Here is a 12,359-nt window from a genome sequence, read left to right on the forward strand (position 1 = left end):
ATCAGTAAAATTTATAAGTAATGATAATTGCTTTTATAAGAGATCAGTTTAGTTTCAGTTTTATTACTTGCTAAAATGGAGAATAACAGCATGCATGTACTATGTAGAGCTCTTTATATGTATCATAATCTCTAAAAATAAGAAATTATTGCTGAGAATTTGATTTATTTGTAGTTGCCCTCATTTGTGCTGGTACCACAGCAATCCAGTGATGATCCTGAACTGAGTCTCAAACTAGCGAGGATAGAATTGGAGAATGAAAGGCACATGAGAGAGCTTAAAGACAAGGAAAGGCAAATAAAAGAATATGAAGAGGAAATAATTCTACTCAAAACACAAAAGAGTTATAGAAATGAGTTTGAAGCTTGTTCGAGTGAAAAAGAGCGACTGCAAAGAAATTATGATGCTGACATGGAGAAGTTGAAGGTAGTAATCAAGAAACAACATAATATAGAGTCTACTCTAAGAAGTGAATTGAAGGTGCTACAAGACACTGTCACAAAAATTGAAGCTGATAAACAATTGGTAAGGAAATTATAATGTGTGCCTTTTCTATTGTTTTTTTTTTAATTACAGGAATTAGAAGAACTCAATGAATCAAAGGTTCTATTGTTAAAATAATTATTATGATATATGTATTTTTGATAGAAAAAGCATGATGAAATGGGAAAAAAAATTGACGAACAAGAGAAAATTGTCGTTGAACAGAAAAAAGTGAATTAATTTATTTATCTATTTATTATTGTTATTAATTTTGTTAGGATATTGAGACTTTGCAAGTTACTAATAAAAAGCTCACTGAAGATGGAATAAATAAAGAAAGTGAATTACAAGACATCAGAGATCATTTACAGAAAGTAGAGGATAAGCTTGCCAAAAATATGGAAGAGAAAGATGAAGTGATAGCTAGTCTACAACAAGCGGTTGAAATAAGAAGTGAAACAGTGTCTCAGATGAAGCAAGCACTTGATCAACAAATGATGAGGGCTAATGAACAATTGGAAGCTAAACAAAAGCAGATTGATCAACTAGCTGAGAAATTACAAGTGGAAGAAGCACTGGTATGTACGTGTAAATTTCATAACTTTAGTTACCATATAGCCACAAAGTTTCAAGGCAATAAACTTTCGCGAATCAGGCCACAAGTCTTTTTTCGCGAATTAACTTTCGTGGTTCTTATTTTAAAGCACACGTGTTTATGGGCAATACAGATAATTTTACGGAATTAACTTTCGTGAATACAGAAAATCCATGAAAACGGCGAAATTTCTTGCTAAAATTAATTTTTGTCAATAAAATTTTTGTCATTTTTGTTATTAATCCGCATACTACCCACGTGGAACAAAAATTTTGTTGGTTAAAAATTTTTTCAAGCAAAAGTACCTAACGAATTTGACGAAAATTTTGACCGACGAAAATTTGGAGCTATACGGTAATTATATCTTTAATATTTATGGGTGTGGTCTGTACAGCTAGCCACACCTACATGATTCCTCATCAACCCATCATTTTTTTTTGGTTTTTTGAGGTTTTTGATAGAACGTAAAAACCATGACTCCTATGTCTTGCTCTGAGCTACAATAATAGTGTGTATCAGAGATTTCAGTATTCAATTGATGTAATCATGGAATATTGTAGGTTTGTAGGATGGCTGAAGGAAGTGCTAGCCAGAAGGAGGCCAATGACAAATCAAGTTCTGATTGGGACTGGCCAACTACTACTTGGTCTACTGATGCAACATCAAGAATTTCAACTTCAAGCCATTCCTGGACAGATACTAGTAAAGTTTCTTTGTCGAGCTCGAAATTTAAAGCTCTCCCCAACCAATTTAAACACCCTACAAGATCTAGTAGCATCGCTGCCGGTAATAATAGAGGCACAAAAATTCCGCAAGTAAGCTTAATTATCCTGATCACTGTTTGACTTGAGCTTTTTTTACTACCACACCTGTCTGATACTTTTTACAATTATTAGGAAAATGACAAACTAACTATTCAACAGTTAGAGGAAAAAATTGAATCTCTTCAGAAAAAGTTGGAAGTGGAAGAACGCTTTGATAAGCAATTTACCCTCAAGGGGTGTATTAAAAAGTTTCAGGAAGAATATGAGAAGTTGAAAGCTGAGAATGTGACACGACAGCTAGCTGAAGCAAGTAAAGATATTAATCATGAGAGGCAAAGAGTAGAAAAACTAGAAGAACAAGTTAATGAAAATCAAAAAGAATTAGAAAGAATCAAGAAAGAAAAAGTAGCTGAAGTCAGTGAGCTAGAAGAGAGAATTCAACAATATAAGAAAAAAATAGAAAAGCAAGAATTAGCTACTGATGCAGCACAAAGTGAAGTGGAATTTCTAAAAAAAGAAGAAGATAGATTAAAGAGAAAAATTGAAGAATTGGAAGAAGAATCTCAGAAGACAGCCATTGAATCAACACGACAAATTGAAAAACAAGAGAAGGAGTTTTTGGAGACAGAGAGACGACAAAATGAAGCACTTACTAGAGACATCGAACAATCCGCAAGAGCAGAGCTTAAAAAGCAAGAAGATGATTTTAAATCTCAATTAAAAGATAAAGAAGATGAAATTTTAAGGTATATGGAATGCAGTCTACATGTATTTATTATTATTATTCCATTAATACAGGGTTTCTAATCAACTTAATGAGCAACAGGCAAAGTTTGAAGCTTGTTCGAGTGAAATAGAGCGACTGCAAAGAAATTATGATGCTGACATGGAGAAGTTGAAGGTAGCAATCAAGAAACAATATAATATAGAGTCTACTCTAAGAAGTGAATTGAAGGAGCTACATGATACTATTACAAAAATTGAAACTGATAAAAGATTGGTAAGGAAATTTATAATTTTGTGCCTTTTCTATTGTTTTTTTAATTACAGGAATTAGAAGAACTCAAGGTTTTATTGTTAAAATAATTATTATGATACTCATATTTTTGATAGAAAAAGCATGATGAAATTGGAAAAATACTTGATGGACAAGAGAAAGTGGTTGATAAACAGAAACAAGTAAATCATTTATTTTTATTTATCTTTATTGTTATTAATTTTGTTAGGATATTGAGACTTTGCAAGTTACTAATAAAAAGCTCACTGAAGATGGAATAAATAAAGAAAGTGAAGTACAAGACACCAGGGATCAGTTACAGAAAGTGAAGGATAAGCTTGCCAAAGATATGGAAGAGAAAGATGAAGTGATAGCTAGTCTACAACAAGCGGTTGAAGTAAGAAGTGAAACAGTGTCTCGGATGAAGCAAGCACTTGATCAACAAATGATGAGGGCTAATGAACAATTGGAAGCTAAACAAAAGCAGATTGATCAACTAGCTGAGAAATTACAAGTAGAAGAAGCACAGGTGTGTGAATCATAATAGTAGTTATCATTATTTTGTATTAATTTTTAGAGTGCAATTTACAAGCAAGACTTTGAAACTGAAAGAAACGATCGACAGAAGTTACATCAATCATTAACTGATTTGCAAGCTCACTGTGAGTATTTGAAACTGAGATTAACTGAAGAAGAGGAGAAGTTTACTACTGCACAAGGGAAGTATCATGAATTGCAGCAACAAAATGCAGCTGATAAAGAACAGATTGACGTGAGTTTTGCTAAATATACTGAACTAGATTTTATTTTATTTTTATAGGAATATTCTAAGCTCATTGCATCTTTTACAGATGAGGAAGAGAAAACTAAAAGAGAATTTAAAAAAGCAAAAGAACAGTTTTCTAAGGAAAAGACAAAACTGGAAAAAGTACATGAATAATCAACAATAATTTGAAATGAATTTTTTAAAAATAGAAAATCAAAGAATTAGAACAAGGAGAAACAGACAGAGTGAAAGAAATGGAAGAAGAAATTCAAGTATTAACAACGCAAGTCAATGCTTACAGTCGTGAGGTGGATAAACAGAAAGGATTAGTGACCCAGAGTCAAGAGAAACACAAAACTGAGGTATACACAAATTGCTCACATGAATGAATGTGGTTATTATTATTTTGTTGTTAGGTCATTCAACTAAAGGAAAAGTTAAAAACTGAAATGAAGTCTAAGGTATTTACACATGTCCCTTATTTACAACTTTACTTATTAATTGTTTTTTTGTAGACTACTGAACATAGAAATGAAAAACAACAGCTGGTAATGTAGTTTGTGTTTATACTTTTTGCATATCAACATTATTTAAGCAATATTATGCTGGCATAGAAAAGCAATGTACAGTATATGTTTGTTTGGCCATCGTTTAAATTATATTGTTCAATTAAAATGACACTTATACTTTTAATGGTTACAGGTGACTAAGACTAGTGAGTTAGAAAGGAATCTCACTGCTGAATTAAAATCTAAGGGACAGCAACAGCATTTGGTATGTACTCATTGCTTGTCTTACTTGCGATTAATTGTACGTATCATTGTATGATAGATCAGTGAGTTAAACAGAAGACTTACTAACGAAACGAAAGCCAAGCAAGAACTGGTAATATAATGTGTGTATGTGTGTTTAATGACTGATACTGTAGGCACAGCAGTTTGATACTTTATCAGCTAATTACGAAAAATTACTGGCAGCATATCATGAGGAACAAGCAATGGTTACTAAACTAGAGGATAAAATAGAAAAAATGAAGGAAGCTAATGTGGTATGCTATGTATACTATAGTAATGATAAACTTTTGCATTAAGCATTTAAAAATTTTGGTGCAGTATTTGAGAATTATTAATTTTTTAAAGGTACTGAGAAGCAAAATTCCGCAGCAAGTAAATACTACTGATCCTCATGGTATCAGAGAACCTCAACACCCACATTATCCTTTACCTTCCAATATTGCTGTACGTCCAAACTCCACTCCTGCACCAGTTCCTGAACCAGTGGTACAGAGTGATGGTGATAGCATGTTAGTAGTATCAAAGACTGAGGGAGTCACTCCTGCTCACCATACTGATAGTGATAGTGTTCCTGATGATAGTCCTGCTTTTATGTCTAAAGAAGAAATGGCTAGGATGTTTAAACCATATAATCAACAAGGCAGCAGTGATTGGAGTCAGTCACTTCAACAGGTTGAAGATTCATCATTAGCAGCGCAAAAGGTGCAACCAACAGAAGAATCATTAGTTGCTGAACAACACAGACAAGAATTAGCAAGGAAAGTTGATGATGCATTGCTTGAAGTTGATCGTATGAGAAGACAAGCAGAACACCAACAAACCAACAATGATTCCAACACACAAGATCAATCAAGAACAAAGGGTCAGTTAACAAGAGAAGAGGCTGAAAAAGGTAGAAGGCCAAACACATTTCAAGACACTGCATCAAAAGAAAAACCAGTTCACCCACAACCAAAGGCCAACGATAATCAAGGAAAGCAGCAACGGAAGACTGATGATGATTCAGACTCTGACATTGAAGAGAATAAACTGATTGATAATATTGATGAAGAGATACAACAAATGGCTGAAGATGTACGTAAGGGAAGCAGAGGCCCAAGTACAGCTGAGGTTCTGTTTGATGATGGTAATAGTTCGTTACCTTACGACCCGAATCTAGTCTGCCCAAAGTGCGGAAAACAGTATCGTGTGGGAGAGATCCAGAAATTGAGGAGACATATAAATGAATTCTGCACAGGAATAAGATAGATGATTAATGGCTGTACATTTGGTTTTTGATTTATTTGCAAACACACACTTACACAGAATTGTATTTACACTAATTTTTGGTTAAAATTTTGATTATTTTCAATAGTGGGCGTGTTATACATGTAGGCCTAGTTTCGGGGGAAATCCCACTGAAATAGATTGTTCAAGAGTGGACTATTGCTTTTTAGAAGTGAAGACTCACAAGACATTTCGTCCATATTGACACGTTTCTACTGAAATCAAGGACTCAAGTAAAGAAACTGCTCGTATTTGTTGTGAAGTGTACCGTTTTGTGAGTAGCATCCTACTTCTTTGTTTGAGGAAATGTTATTTAAGAATCCTTTTGAATGAAACTCTTAAATCTTACAATTAATCCTATCACTCTTGATCCTATACCGACTCATTAGACTTGCACGTAACTATACATGCTTTGAGGTTTTGATTTTGAAAGTGTATAACTCTATTATTGATATATACTTTTGGTGTCATTCATTTTAACTATTCTGTGTGTTATAATTTTCAGGACTCAATGGGTTCTTGTCTTTGTTCTAGACGAAAGGAAAGTAATGTAGAAACTGGGAAAGTGGAAGAAAATATAGAGGATGGTCAAAATGCTGCAGAAGAAGTTAGTTTTATAAAATATTCTGATTTTGTTATTTTTATAATTAGTGTCTGAACAACATTAGTTTATGCTAATATTTTTTCATCTGATTATTTTTTTAGCTTCCAGAGGTACTTGATAACACTGAGGGAGTGGAAGAAAATATAGAGGATGGTCAAAATGCTGCAAAAGAAGTTAGTTTTATAAAATATTCTGATTTGTTATTTTTATAATTAGTTTCTGATCAACACTAGTTTATGCTAACATTTTTTCATCTGATTATTTTTTTAGCTTCCAGGGGTACTTAATAACCAATTTGATAACACTGCACCTCTTAAAGTTCAGGCTCAGGTGCCACCTGATCCACACGATCCTGCAGCTTATAATCATCCTCATGCTATTGTTGATGATGATGAGAAATTGATTAGAACAGAATTAGAGAGGGATAAATACAAGAGAGAGGTTGAGGACAAGGAACATCTGATCAAAGAATACGAAGAGACAAATATTAGACTTCAAAAACAACTGAAGTTGGCACAAAAATCAATAATTGTGATGCAAAAGGAAAAAGATGAACTAATGAAGGGGAAGGAGGAAGCGGAGAGGGAAAAGGACCAGTTGGCTAAAAAGTTAGAAGACATGGAGTTGATGGGAAATGTTGAAGTAACTGAAGTTCGTAAAGAGAAGGAGAGAGAGATAGCCAAGGCAATGGAAGCAGTTAAACGTGAAAACAAAAAGAAGGAAGAGCTTCAGAAGGAACTGAATGACATGGAGGCCGACAAAATAGACCAACTTCAACTTCAGAAAGCAACAGTTGATGATTTGAGAATTAAACTAGCACAAAAAGAGGAAGACATTCTCCTAGCACAAGCAGAAACTGCTACAGAGAGAAAAGAGAAAGAAGCATCGCAGGAACAATTACTTAAAGAAAAAGAGGAAGAGAAGGAAAGATTACAGAAGCAGCTGGAAGACTTAAAAACAGAGCACGAGATCAAACTGAGGGAACAGAAAGAGAAGCACAAATTCAGAAAGAAAGAACTGAAAAGTGAAGTGGAGAGACTGACAAAAGCTGAAAAACTCCGACAAGTTAGTAGATATACTTATAATAATAATAATAATAATATGTACATGTATGTGTACATGTTTGCTTCTATTCATAGTCTTTAATACATACTTGTAATATATATTACATACATGTACATGTATCTTTAGCTTATTATTATTATATGTATTTATTTTTTATGCAGAGTGAAGTTCCTGATATTGGTGGCACTAAACGAGAGACTGAGCTTGAGAGAGAACTGGGTATAGAGAAAGATCACGTGACTAGCCTTCAAGAAAGAATAGCCACCATGAAGGAAGGACTCCAGGAGGAGAGGATCAAGGCAAAAGATAAAGAGAAGCTTCACAAACAAGAATTGGAGAGAGAGAGAGCTCAAATCAAAGTATTAACTGATGACAGAGCTAATCTTGAAAGAAAACACAAGCAGGAAGTAGCTAGTTTGAAGGTATGTGCTATGTCTAATACAAGTTTTCAATTATTTCTTTATTTTAGGAGCAATGGAATAATGAAGTAAAGCAGCTTAAGAATGAATTAATTGCTCGTCAGAAAGTAAGACTATATACAGCTGCTTGTTTTATAGGGAATTTTTTGAGGCAATTCTGATCAGTAATATGTATTTTGCCATTTCCTAAAAAAATTGGTACAATATTGAAGCCCTAGTTTGAGATGGTATTATCAAAACTAAGAGGGTGTGTTGTTTGCATAAGTTGGCTTCAAGGGCTGAGCTTATAATTTAAACTTTAAAAATGGCAGAACGTCGCATGACACGGAGTCAATATAGAAACCAAAAACCTTATGAAAGACCAATAGCAAAGAGAATTGTAAGACTTCAGCTCAGCTACAAATGTATATACAGTATATGCATGTACTTGGATTTGATATAATGCTGTGTTTTGTGCTGATCTGACTTGATGATGATCCTCATGTAGGATAATGAAGAAATGAAGAATGAGCTGGAACAAAAAAAAGCTGAGACAAGACGCTTGAAGCACTCAGAAGAAGAGCAAAGGACTGGATTAGAAGAGAAGGAGGCTGAGCTCAAGAAAGTTCAAGATGTAAGACTTTAGCTTAAATTAGCTACTAAGTTACAAATGCATATATATGCATATATATGCATGTACTTGGATTTAATATTCATCCACTGTAATGCTGTGTTTTATGTGTTCTGATTTGATGGTAATTCTCATGTAGGATAATGATAAAATGAAGAATGAGCTGAAACAAAAAGAAGCTGAAACAAGACGCTTGAAGTACTCAGAAGAAGAGCAAAGAACTAGATTAGAAGAGAAGGAGGCTGAGCTCAAGAAAGTTCAAGATGAAAGAAACCAAACTGTATCTCAATTACTTCAAAGAGTTAAAAATCATGAGAGTACTATAGCTCAATTAGAAGAGCAGCTGGGAGTTAAAAATGCAGAGGTACTAATGTTACTGTATAGCAAGAACTTGCACTTTATCTTTGGTGCCAGTACACCAAGTCATATACCGTACAATTGCATCATTTATAAGTCTCTTTTTTATTTTAGATTGATATTTATAAGCAAGATTTTGATAATGAGAGAAAGGATCGTGAAAATGCTCACTCCAAAGTGGCAGTATTAGAAGTGAAAGTGATGGAATTGACAGCACACCTAGCAGAGAAAGAGACTGAACTAGCTGAAGCAAGGAAGGAGTCCAAAAAGCTAAGAAATGTACCTATGATTATAAGATTAATTTTATTATTAACACTATTCTATATTAAATGTAATAAAATCTGTGCTTAAAAATCATTTTTTGAAATTTTTAAATAGAAAAGCAAAGAATTGGAACAAGGAGAGACGGACAGAGTAAAGGAAATGGAGGATGAGATTCAAGTATTGACTGCTCAAGTCAATGCTTACAGTCGGGAGGTGGACAGACAAAAGAGATTAGTAACTCAGAGTCAAGAGAAACAAAAAAATGAGGTATGTATACATTATACTTGTATATGTACTTGTACATTATTACCATTATTAAGAATGACTGTAATTTTGACCAAATGCAACTTTAAAAATTCATAAAAAATTCAATTTTGATTGGATTCAGCTCAAACTTGAAATATAGCATAAGAACATGTATATGTATTAGAAAAAATTATAAAAATCAAAAAAGTTTTCCTAGTCAATTTTGGCAAAATTTGGCAAAAATCCCTGTACTATAGTACAGGGACTTTGGCCCGATTTTTGAGCAACTTTAAAAATTCATAAAAAATCCAAACTTGATCAGAATCCGCTCAAACTTGCTACACAATATAAGGACATGTATATGCATCAGAAAAAATTATAAAAATGCAAAATTCTCTCCTTGTCATTTTTGGCGAAATTTGGCCGAAATCCCTGTACTATAGCACAGGGACTTTGGCCTGATTTTGGAGCAACTTTAAAAATTCGTAAAAAATCTAATTATGCTCGGAATCACCTCAAACTTTCTACACAACATAAAAACATGTATATATATCAGATAAAATGATAAAAACAAAGAATTCTCTCATTGCCATTTTTGATGAATACCCTGTACTATAGTACAGGGACTTTGGCCAGATTTTGGAGCAACTTAAAGAAATTCAATTTTGATTGTAGTCAGTTTAAACTTGATAAGACATGTACATGTACATGTATATGCATCAGAAAAAAATAAAACAATGAGAATTTTGTCAGAGCAATTTTTGACAAAATACCATGTACAGCAAGGAGCCACAGTTTGCATTTAACATTTCATATTTACATTATTATCCTATCTGTATCCTGTACTTATACTACATGCATTATTATAGGTCAGTGAGTTAAATGAGAGACTTGCTAATGAAATACAGTCCAAGCAACAACTGGTACAAATACTCTGTATAATGTGAGTGTGTGTATTTAATATACTTACTGTAGGATGGTGAGCTGGCTAGGATGAGACAACAGTTAGCCAATGTATCTGCTAATAGAGATGAATTATTAACAGCATACAATAAGGAACAGGCTGCTGTTACTAGTCTAGAGCAGCAGCTTAATAGTACAAGGAAAGAATTGGATAGAGCAAAAAAAGAATCTGCTACAATGAAAGATGCTAATACAGTAAGTGATAATGTATTGTGTATGTACATGTACATTGTACAGTGTAGGTCATTCTCAGTTTAAACAATCCTGTAAAATGCATGTATGTGTATAATTAAAAAATATGAAGCCAATAGCATAAGAGTATCAATATGTTCATGTATGCCACCTGAGCCAATTACAAAAACATTCATTGAATACTATTGTACCTTAATGTACATGTAGTTGTAGATACAGACAATGTATACTGGCTGCTAGTAATTAACTTCATTTATCGTAGGTCTTGTCTAAAAGACTTAAAAGTGTTGGAAAAGATGTTAGCCATGAGCCAAAACGTGATCATTATCCATACAATCGTCATCATGACATTGAGCAAAGCAACGAAGGACCTCAATCTCTTGATAGTATATCACCACACACTCCATCATACCAGCAGCACCCTCAATCACCCAATATACACATCTCTAATGTTCACAATATTCCTATTGTTAGTGCTGATGGAGGAGACGAAGGACATCAATATCAAGAGAGAGATAGGAGGAGGGATGGACCAAGACGTCTTCAACATAATGCTTCAGACAGTAATATTCAAGATCAACCGGGAGGAGCTGCTAACAATTACAGACCCAGATCACACAGCAATGAGACTGAGAGACAAAGAGTAGCCAATCAGAGGAGACAAGAAGAAGAAAGAAGACGGAGGCAACATGAAGAAGAAAGAAGACGGAGGCAACATGAAGAAATGAGAAAAGGACAGGAGGAGGAAGCAAGAAGGATTGAGGAGGATATGAGAAGAAGATACGATGAGAACATAAGGAGGCAGAGAGAGAGGGAAGCAGCAGAAGAAGCTGAATGGGAAAAGGCACGACAAGAAGCTGATAGACTACTTAAAGATTTGGATGAATTTAGAAGACAAGATGCTCACCATCCACCTCGTTCGCCATTAGCTTCAAGTCAAAATATACATAAACGCAAGCACCAAGAATCAGTAGCAACCCAGGAACGAGAAGAAAAACCGAAAAAGAAAGGAAAGCAGCAACGGAAGACTGATGATGATTCAGACTCTGACATTGAAGAGAATAAACTGATTGATAATATTGATGAAGAGATACAGCAAATGGCTGAAGATGTACGTAAGGGAAGCAGAGGCCCTACTACAGCTGAGGTTCTGTTTGATGATGGTGATAGTTCGTTACCTTACGACCCGAATCTAGTTTGCCCAAAGTGCGGAAAACAATATCGTGTGGGGGAGATCCAGAAATTGAGGAGACATATAAATGAATTCTGCACAGGAATAAGATAGATATAATTGTGACTGTGACTGTCTAATCTACAAGTTTTGTTAACATTTTAATATTAGAGTTTATTAGTTATTATTATTATTAATTTTTATAAAAATCATGTAATGAGCCCCACCCTGCACCCTTAGCTTTGCAGGGCGTGGTTTAATATGGAAGCACAAGCTTCGGAAGGATTAGCAGAGGTATAATAATAGAACATGTTTTGCAATTGACCTTCTTTTCTATTGAATTGGTATATAATAGCAGGAATATAGCCCTCTGAGCGAGCAATTTATGCAATTGTTTGTGAAGCAGGCACACGCAATTGAGGAGAAGTTTAGAGAAACTTTAGAAGAAAATAGTGATTTGAAGGAGCTTGCAAACTTAAAAGCAACTCAACTGAATGAACTAAGTGCAAGACTAGAGGGAAAGGAGAGAGAACTGGAAGGAAAAGATTTTCAATTGAAAGAAAGATGCGAAGAAGTGATAAAGAAAGATAGAGAAATTGAACGATTAAGAGAAACAGTTGATCAGCAAGATATTCAACTGAGGAAGACAACTCTGGAATGCTTAGAATCAAGCAGAGAAATGAACTTCAAGCAACGCAAAATTGAAGAGTTAACAGAGACGGTTAGAATAGATTTGTGATAATAATATAATAGTGATCTTTCATAGAAAGCATCAATAGAAGAAAGATTTGTTGAGTTGATGA

At 34.1% G+C, this 12,359-nt stretch overlaps 3 protein-coding genes and 1 long non-coding RNA gene across 4 annotated transcripts; all 4 read left to right on the top strand.

Annotated features, from left to right (window-relative positions):
• The first annotated feature begins 180 nt into the window (after window positions 1-180).
• Window positions 181-3,779, top strand: LOC105316757 (golgin subfamily A member 6-like protein 6). Its single transcript, XM_019993261.1, has 12 exons — window positions 181-525; window positions 577-603; window positions 649-714; window positions 762-1,061; window positions 1,639-1,893; window positions 1,975-2,588; window positions 2,641-2,842; window positions 2,893-2,910; window positions 2,956-3,021; window positions 3,069-3,368; window positions 3,417-3,611; window positions 3,660-3,779. The coding sequence occupies exons 1-12, from the start codon at window positions 268-270 to the stop codon at window positions 3,777-3,779; spliced, it is 2,421 nt and encodes an 806-aa protein (XP_019848820.1). The 5' UTR covers window positions 181-267.
• A 110-nt stretch (window positions 3,780-3,889) lies between these two features.
• LOC109580268 (uncharacterized) lies at window positions 3,890-4,190 on the top strand. Its single transcript, XR_002184152.1, has 3 exons — window positions 3,890-3,967; window positions 4,022-4,066; window positions 4,121-4,190. It is a non-coding gene; the product is annotated as an uncharacterized LOC109580268 (long non-coding RNA).
• Window positions 4,191-4,205: 15 nt separating this feature from the next.
• On the top strand, window positions 4,206-5,750 carry LOC109580266 (uncharacterized). Its single transcript, XM_019993272.1, has 4 exons — window positions 4,206-4,379; window positions 4,437-4,490; window positions 4,534-4,653; window positions 4,745-5,750. The coding sequence occupies exons 3-4, from the start codon at window positions 4,603-4,605 to the stop codon at window positions 5,645-5,647; spliced, it is 954 nt and encodes a 317-aa protein (XP_019848831.1). The 5' UTR covers window positions 4,206-4,379; window positions 4,437-4,490; window positions 4,534-4,602; the 3' UTR covers window positions 5,648-5,750.
• A 499-nt stretch (window positions 5,751-6,249) lies between these two features.
• Window positions 6,250-11,718, top strand: LOC100638122 (trichohyalin-like). Its single transcript, XM_019993262.1, has 12 exons — window positions 6,250-6,276; window positions 6,371-6,442; window positions 6,540-7,334; window positions 7,496-7,756; window positions 7,804-7,860; window positions 8,241-8,366; window positions 8,503-8,727; window positions 8,835-8,999; window positions 9,099-9,251; window positions 10,100-10,153; window positions 10,206-10,388; window positions 10,648-11,718. Exons 1-12 carry the CDS (start codon window positions 6,250-6,252, stop codon window positions 11,668-11,670), a joined length of 3,141 nt encoding a protein of 1,046 aa, XP_019848821.1. The 3' UTR covers window positions 11,671-11,718.
• Window positions 11,719-12,359: the final 641 nt, after the last annotated feature.

The sequence above is a fragment of the Amphimedon queenslandica genome, unplaced genomic scaffold (genome assembly GCF_000090795.2).
Source record: "Amphimedon queenslandica unplaced genomic scaffold, v1.1 AMPQUscaffold_13499, whole genome shotgun sequence".
Classification (NCBI taxonomy): domain Eukaryota; kingdom Metazoa; phylum Porifera; class Demospongiae; order Haplosclerida; family Niphatidae; genus Amphimedon; species Amphimedon queenslandica.

Coding starts and splice junctions, on each gene's coding strand:
- LOC105316757 (XM_019993261.1), top strand. CDS start 268: ATGAGAGAGCTTAAAGACAAGGAAAGGCAAATAAAAGAATATGAAGAG. Junction 3,369..3,416: donor TACAAGTAGAAGAAGCACAG/GTGTGTGAATCA, acceptor ATTAATTTTTAG/AGTGCAATTTACAAGCAAGA. Junction 3,612..3,659: donor CTGATAAAGAACAGATTGAC/GTGAGTTTTGCT, acceptor TTATTTTTATAG/GAATATTCTAAGCTCATTGC.
- LOC100638122 (XM_019993262.1), top strand. CDS start 6,250: ATGGTCAAAATGCTGCAGAAGAAGTTA. Junction 6,443..6,539: donor GTCAAAATGCTGCAAAAGAA/GTTAGTTTTATA, acceptor TTATTTTTTTAG/CTTCCAGGGGTACTTAATAA. Junction 7,335..7,495: donor AAGCTGAAAAACTCCGACAA/GTTAGTAGATAT, acceptor TTTTTTATGCAG/AGTGAAGTTCCTGATATTGG.
- LOC109580266 (XM_019993272.1), top strand. CDS start 4,603: ATGGTTACTAAACTAGAGGATAAAATAGAAAAAATGAAGGAAGCTAAT. Junction 4,654..4,744: donor AAATGAAGGAAGCTAATGTG/GTATGCTATGTA, acceptor AATTTTTTAAAG/GTACTGAGAAGCAAAATTCC.